Genomic DNA, 8,276 nt, shown 5'->3' on the forward strand with positions numbered 1-8,276 from the left:
GGAACAGGAGGGGCAGTTCTACTGATTGCAAATATATAGTTCTAGCTGCCGTAGCCTTGTAGGTTTTTTTTTAAGTTATGTGTTGTTAAATTTATTAATAAATTCGGTTTGAAGTGGGCGCCTTTTGGTAAAATTCGACGGTGCGAAAATACTCGGAATGGCCTAAGATTTTATTCTAACAAAAAGAAAAAAAAATTTTGACGGATTTCCTGTTGTGCGGGGGAAATGTTCGGTCATTTGTATAAGGATTATTTTCGCAAAGAAAATAATTAAATTTGTGTTAGGCCATCAGCAGTATTTTTACACCAAAATCCACCTCCAAATTTACAGAAGGAGTGCATATTTCAAACCGCAATCTTTTTTTTGATTAAAGTGCAATCCTCTGACTAGACGTAGATGTTGAAGTTTCCTTGGTTCGGATCGCGTGGTTGGACACGATAACCCAAAATCATTGTACAAATAAACGAACGACCGTACGAAAACTGTTTTACTTATGCATTTTCCTACAAACAAAAATTTAATAAAATGAAACTGTAGTAGTTTATCTTAGGTGGATGGTTCTTGTCACAAATACTTAGTTTTGAGCTTTTATTTATGTATATATAAATATTTATTTTTTTTTGCAGCGCCACATCTTATTTGAAATTCCAACAGCGCGCAACACCAACAGCAGCAGGGCTCAACACACAACAACAGTGCGCAACACCACCAACAATAGCGTGCAACACCAGCAACAACAGAGCGCAACATCAACAACAGCAGCGCGCAACAAAAATAACAACCAGCGCAGCTACCATAGCGCGCAACACCTTCAACAGCGAGCAACAGAAGCGCGCAACAACAACCAGCGCGGCTACCATAGCGTGGAACAACACCGATAACAACAATAGTGTGGCTAACGCGCAGCAGCAACACCGCCAAGAGCGCGGCTGCACCAACCGCCATGCAACAGCGGCGACAGCGGAAGCACCGCCAGAGTGCGGTCTTAACCGCCAAAAGCGCGGCCACCTCAACAACGCCACCAACCAGCGCGGCTACTATAGCGCTGCGCAACACCGGCTATAACAACGCCCGCCACAGCAGCGGGACAACAACAGCGTGCATCACCAGCAACAACAGCGCGCAACAACAACAACAACCAGCGCAGCTACCATAGCGCGCAACACCTTCAACAGCGCACAACGCTAACAGCAGCAGCGCTCAACACCCAACAACAGCGCGCAACCCCAGCAACAACAGTGCGCAACACCAGCGACAACAGCGCGCAATACCAACAGCAACAGCGCTCAATACAAACAACAACAGCGCGCAACACCAACAACAACAACCAGCGCGGCTACCATAGCGGTGCACGACTCCTGCAACAACAACAACAGCAGGCCCCGCCAAGGCCTGCTGCAACACTAGGGTGAGTTCTTCGGGCCTAGAAATCTTCTTTTCGTGAATAAAACATTTTTTTTTTAAGAAATTACAGTAAGCTAACAAAAAAAAAAGTTGTTGGAAAAAAAAGAAAGAAACACAATACCTTTAAAATTAGAAATTTGGAAAACCCAAGAAATTAAAAGTAAACTAAACAAGAAAAAAATTATTGGAAAAAAAATAAGTTAATATTAAGAATAAAAATTTTATGGTTTCTTCTTATCCTTAGCTGTTGAGTACATATATACACACCTATACAGGTATATACCTAGATGCATATATAGGTAGATAAGGGAAATAATAGTTAGGATTGATTAACTCAGATTAAATAGAAAAAATAAAAATAAAAAATCAAATAAAATCTAAACTAGAATTAGATTAATATAAATTCAAACGAAATTAAATCAACTTAAATTGAACTAAATTAAAATAAATTAAACTACAAATTTATTTTAAATAAAAATAAGTTTAAACTAAAAGCTTAACGAAAAATTCAAAAATTCAACTATAAAACCAATTTTAAATAAATAACCATAAATACAATAAAAGAAAATGGCCACAATAATATAATATAACGAACTTATAAAAAAATTTAAAATGAAATCGTGAAAATATAAAACGGAAACCAAAACGCTATACGACCAAAAGATAGAAAAGAAGAAAAAGAAAAATAAATGAAAATCCTTAACTACTTAAAACGAAATCGCAACCCTAATACCTGAATATACTTACCCGCATTACTTAATTTAACTTTTGTTAATATACCTACCTGACCTACTATAAATATACATCCCCTTACCTGTTTAACTCAATTCAATTGTTTTGTAATATACTTACCGGATATTCCTACCTGATTTTGCTACTGGACTTACCGACCTGATTTACCTTAACCGTACTTACCCTAAATTTACCTACTAGTTATAATTACTCAGGATACTTACCTTTACTTATATTTTACCTTTAAATTGAGCTTGGATTAAATCAACTCTAAATACTTATCTTAATTATAATTAATTGAATTAAATATATAGTAAAACAACTTACTGGCTACTACTTAAAATCCATTTGCTTTCGGAAAGTTTATATCCTTTTCTTACATTAGATTTAAGAGACTTAGGGCCGGTTACTCAATGTCTGGTTAACACTAATCTGCGGTTAAACATCGTTATCGACGACTTCGACTCCATGCATATAACAGGGCAAAAAAAAATAACAAAAACAAATAACTTAAGGACGAGCACACCTAAAAGTTAAACATTCTAAAAATAGAATTATTAGCAAAAACCTACAATACCAACAACGACATGATCAAGTGAATTGCAGCGGAATAGCTGCGCTTGATTGTGTTGGCATAACAAAAATGAAAATAGTGGAAAAAAGCAAACGATAATTTACAAGGCGTACTACTGAAAGAAGTCTGATGAGGAAATGTAATTTCCCAAATAGCTATCACTTCTACCATTTTTTCAAATTATTGTTGGTTCTCCACAATAAAATTTTCATTTAAAACGGCCTCGAGCTCAATATAAATTGTTGAATATAATTGTTATAAAGGCCAAAAAAAAAAACAAAAACAAAAAAGAAATTGTCAAAACTTCTCATAACGTCGCGACCCTATTAATTTGTACACATGAGGCTATTTTTTTTAACAATGACCAAATTTAGTTGAAAATGAAGATTTTTTGGCTTATGTTTACGATAATTCTTTAAGTAGTAGGTATTTATCAATATTAAATTTTTAACATTTTATGTTACATTGATTTTAATTTAAACTTGAATTACGGGAATTATAACAAATTAATAAAACTTAAAAAAACCTGAGCTTCAATGAATACATACAAACAATAAAAAAAGATTTAAGACTGAAGTCGCATATTTATGTTGTAAAATGTTATTTCTTATTTCTACGGCTTCTTGATTTATATGGCCAGCTTGAACATTGATGTCACCTTGATCTTCATAATAGTTTTCCGGGTCTTGACTATCATTAACTTCTTCATTCGAAGACTCAACATTGTAAAAAATGCATATATTGTGCAGTGCTGCGCAAACGTTTATTATTTGGGTGGCTTTCTTTGGCTCATAGTGCAGCGCACGAGCACCTATCAAACACCTAAACCGATTTTTCAACACCCCAATCGTGCGTTCCACAACATTCCTAGCTTTTGCATGCCTTTTGTTAAATATACCCTCCACTGATCCGTTATCAGGGTTCCGGAATGGAGTAAGCATATACGGTTGTAAAGCATATCCTGCGTCACGTGAAAATTATATACAAATTTGTGTAAGAGCCATCGAAATGTCCAATATATTTGATAATAACAAACTTAATAATAAATTCCTTTCACCCCTGCGGTAGTCATCTTCTAATTGGGGTTTTAAAGAAGACATATTGAAAACCGTAGCATCGTGCGTTGCCCCAGGATGTCTTGCATTGATGTAACGAATCTTAAGAGCGTTTTCACAGGCCTGTAAATGAACATATTTAAATAATACTTTCATTTAATATTTTACCTAAATACTCACTATCATCGCGTTTAAGCTGAAGTACCCTTCCCGGTTATAGTAAAGGTGTTGAAGATCCATTTTGGGGGCAACGATTTTAATATGTGTCCCATCAATGCAACCTATTACGCCTGGAATTCCACTTTTCTCAAAAAAATACATTTTCGCCTTTCGTTTCTCTTCATCAGTGTAATTCATATTTATCCAATTTTGACACACGTGCTCTTCCTAAGCATGAAACATTTCAGTCAAAACTAGGGAAACAGTAGATTGGCCAAGTCCAATATTGCTATCGTTTCCTACACTCAGTTGGTAGCATCCCTGAGCACAGAACCTTAAAGTCGCTGCTAGTTTAAAAATTAGGCGTATCGAGGTTTTTCTTACACCAGCTTGTACTTTGCTTTCCAATGTTTCAAGCAAATATGTAAATGCAGCTTTCGGTAAACGATAATTTTTCAAAAACCTGTAAAGTTGGTGGTTTAGTGAATTTCTTGGGAAATTTTTAGTTATCTGTACAATGATTTTGTGGCGTGCAGCGAAAGGGGAAGGGGGTGTGGCACCTAAAACCCCATCCATTAGAGCGAGCACAATCCAAACTATAAGACAAGTCATCCTTCCCCTCTCTGACCCTTCTACAGACCCCCGGGGCCCATTTTAAAATGGGGTAAAATTAGCACTTAGACATAGAAAATGTAAACTCACAGTATTTATGCACATAACACCTTCCACATTGGCCGCCTTAGGCCTGCTTTTAGAAAAATACCCTCATCAGTCCCACTCCGGACGACAGTATTTTTGCGCACAACTTCTTTCTGGGTAGGCGTTTACGGATTATAACCCTTAATAAGTATAATTCTCCTTTCTGTCTCCACAGAGAAGAGGGGCGGAAGCTCCGCTTCTATTGTGAAAGATATTCAACATTTCTTGTGCATATAACTCCGGCTACGCCATCCAGTGTTTTTGCGCAGAACTAACTTCAAAATTTACAAAAAACTCCATAATTTATTAATATACTAGTACTCGGAAATTTGAATTATTTATTGTAAATTAAAGTTTAATTCTTTCACTACACGCGTATGTTAAAGTTTTTAAATCGGGTCACGCGTTTGGACACAAATACCAAAATCGTTGAACAAATAACTAAGCCGTACCGAATTGCTTAAACTAGTTGCGTTCCAGATCCTTCACGATTTGCTGGTTTTTACAGGAAGCTGTTCCACGGGGCCACCTTCCATAAGGTTAATTAATGGCGAAAACAGCTTTTCCTGCAAATCGTGAAGCATCTGGAACGCAAATGCTATTCATAAAATTTACATATGTATGTACATACACTTCATCTTCCAACTCCAAGGGATTCGACGAATCTCGCAATTTCCTCCTTGCTTTAGCCAACTACTAATCTTTTACCTTCCACATCATCTTCCTCATCACTAAACCATATCTCAACAGTATCCATTTTTTATATTTTATAATAAAAGCAATTGTTTTAAAAATGATGTAAATGAAACACTAAAGAAACAAATGTAAACAAACAAACAGCTGTTTACAATTTTGGCAACCATTCACAATAGTACAAATTTTTATCGATCAAGTTACACAATAGCAAAATAAAAGATGATCGACTCAATCGACAAATTTCTATTCTACTGCCAGTCGACACTCGCAATAGGGGCGTTAGTTTCATGTTTTGCATTTTTAATTTTCATTCATTTAAAGGTGTCTCAGGATTAAGAGAATCTTCATGATTTAGAGAAGGAGATTCATACAAAATAGATTTCATCCATTAAACAGATGGATGAAGGTCGTGCCCTATTTGAATCTTCTACTATATATTTTTTTTTTTAATTCATAACCACTTCTGACAGTTTAGTGCCCCTAGAAAAGAAAGCGTAAAGAAAACAGGTTGATTTCCAAGAGTTCAACTGAACTAATAAATTGCTCGACATTAAATAATATTGCATTTGTTTTATGTGTATACAATTTTTTAGTAGTATATTACATCCTTTCATCATGAAAATCTATAATTTTTATGTAAAACATCTTATGAAATATTCTATGGAGTCTGAGCATAGGACCCTTTGAGAACACCGGGCCCTGGGAAAAAGCATTTTTATTACAGACTTGGTTTTCAGTTTGTATGTAAAATGTTTAGTTAGCGGACTTACCTGAGCAAATCCTTTTCCGCACATACTTCTGGTTAAAAAATTTCTTTCACTTGCCGATAGGTTATCTTTGATTAACGGTAATAAAGTGTTGCATTCTCTTATGGATACGCATTTTCCTTTTATTCCATTTGGTGCTTCACAAGCATTATCTAAACGACAAGAAATTTAAATAAATATACATTTCTCTGCTGATTCCGTACATGTATATGTATGATGCAAACAAAATGGTTTAAGAATAAGGTACATATTGTAAGTACAAACTTTAAATTTGAAAACAAGCAAACATCGCACAGTGGCCGAAATGGCCAGTCTAGCGGAATTAAATTAATATCGCAGTCAGTGTTGGCACGGACAAATGTTTTTTCCTACCAAAACCAACCAAACCCTGCCAAAAACGTGTTTGAGTTTTAATTATTTTTTTCAATTTCAAGTTTATAAAAAATTGGGATAACATAACATTTAGTAAAACCAAATCAGAGCTAGTAAAATAAAAACAAATTAACTGCGTATAACAATTCATTTTACTATACAGACTTATGTTGTTTTCTTTTCTCGAAAAAAATGCAACATTATGAATTACGCCTTGTGAAATGGTGGAAAATTTGCTACTGAAATTTATTTGATTAAGAGCGACGAACAAATATAGTATATTATCGCAACATTAAAATGGAGCATCAAATAATTGAAACCCGAGCTTCAAACGTATACAAAGTAAGTACAAAACAAGCAAATATTAAATATATGTTTTTCACCTTTCCGAAAGCTACCGCTCATGGTAAGCCGGGGTGTATCAATTTTGAGTAAATTAGCGTCCTTAAATTTCGAAATATTGAATTTTCAAGCATTTCTAAAATTTACCGTTATATGAAAAGCCGTAATTTTAGTGCGATTTCAATAATTTTCAACATTTTGTTTTTATGTGGCAAGCACAATAACCATACCGAGTTTGGTACAAATTGGTAGAACGGTTACCGAGATACATATATGTGATCATAAGTGGGCGCTGCCACGCCCATTTTCCAAAATTTTATCATAAACGTATTTCTTGGTAAAGAATTGTTGCGAGCAGCAATTTTGAATAAATTAGCTTTAATATCGAAGATTTCGTATCTCTCTAAATTACCGTTATATGGGATGTGCCAAGTCAACAATTTTTTTAGAAATGCCTGATAAAGACGAAATAATAACAACTAAAAAATTTAAATCAAAGTATAGGGCGGGACGGGTTTTGATGTGGAAAATTACCAAACGCAATAATATATAAAGTTGTATTTTGAAACTGAATCTCAATGTTTAATTTTTCGGTGTGATCTGATTTATGCAACAATTGCTAAAATACCCTTTTAGTCTTATTTTTTTGGATATGTTCTTTTTGATGAATATACATTTTTGGGATTTTAGTAAACTAGGACTGAGTATTTCATGTTAAAGGAAAACGATGTTAACTTAAATTTGTAAAGTTTGTATCTCAGTTTATTTGCCACTCCTCTTAAACTTTAAAAAACACAATTTTAGCTGCTGGAAAGTGCAGGTTTTGATGAAATTTTCTTTTTTCAGGCCTACTAGGAATTTCATTTTCTTCAAGTAATTCATTTGCATTTTATCTCGACCGAGACAAATTCTTATATTTTCGCTTTTAATAGAGAAAGCCTGATTTATTACCTTTCCAATGGTATCACATTTTTGTAAACAGAGCAGGAAATATTGAATTTATAACGGAATTTTTTTGACACAACTTGACTTTGTTATCGATATTTTCCACGCATTTATTTAAAAAAAAAAAATTATTTTTAAGTCCATTTCTGTCAGTTTATAGTTCCTTGTTATAGGGAAATTCTAAATGTAAATTTTGTAAATTTTAGGCTTTGTAGTTAATTAAATACTTCAGTTTTTGCCTTTTTAAAAATTTCAGTTATATAATAGGGTGCCCTGACAGTAACTCTAAATGACGAATTTTTTGTAAAAAGCTTCACCTATCTTATAACGTACCTTGTGCTAATTTTCATTAATCTATCTTCACTAGTTTTCGAATTACATAATTAAAAGCAGCTAGATGGGTTAAATCTTACACTGTGCAGCGGTTGCCAAGATATACACATGTAACCACAAGTGGGCGCGGCTAAACCCATTTTTCAAAAGCTAATAATATTCTTCTTTTTTGTCTAAAAATTATTGTAAATATCAATT

The 8,276-nt window shown here is 34.2% G+C and overlaps 1 protein-coding gene across 1 annotated transcript; it reads right to left on the reverse strand.

Annotated features, from left to right (window-relative positions):
• Positions 1-3,687: 3,687 nt before the first annotated feature.
• On the reverse strand, positions 3,688-4,381 carry LOC118736543 (putative nuclease HARBI1). Its single transcript, XM_036466606.1, has 2 exons — positions 3,946-4,381; positions 3,688-3,888 (listed from the first exon to the last, which is right to left on the reverse strand). The coding sequence occupies exons 1-2, from the start codon at positions 4,120-4,122 to the stop codon at positions 3,688-3,690; spliced, it is 378 nt and encodes a 125-aa protein (XP_036322499.1). The 5' UTR covers positions 4,123-4,381.
• Between the last annotated feature and the right edge of the window lie 3,895 nt (positions 4,382-8,276).

The sequence above is a fragment of the Rhagoletis pomonella genome, unplaced genomic scaffold (genome assembly GCF_013731165.1).
Source record: "Rhagoletis pomonella isolate Grant_MI unplaced genomic scaffold, Rhpom_1.0 Rhpom_scaffold_00003, whole genome shotgun sequence".
NCBI classification, from domain to species: Eukaryota; Metazoa; Arthropoda; class Insecta; order Diptera; family Tephritidae; genus Rhagoletis; species Rhagoletis pomonella.

Excerpts from the sequence above, each read along its gene's own strand:
- LOC118736543 (XM_036466606.1), bottom strand. The coding sequence starts at position 4,122 with ATGAATTACACTGATGAAGAGAAACGAAAGGCGAAAATGTATTTTTTT. Across the intron at positions 3,889-3,945 it reads TCAGCTTAAACGCGATGATA|GCCTGTGAAAACGCTCTTAA; the intron begins GTGAGTATTTAG and ends GTTCATTTACAG.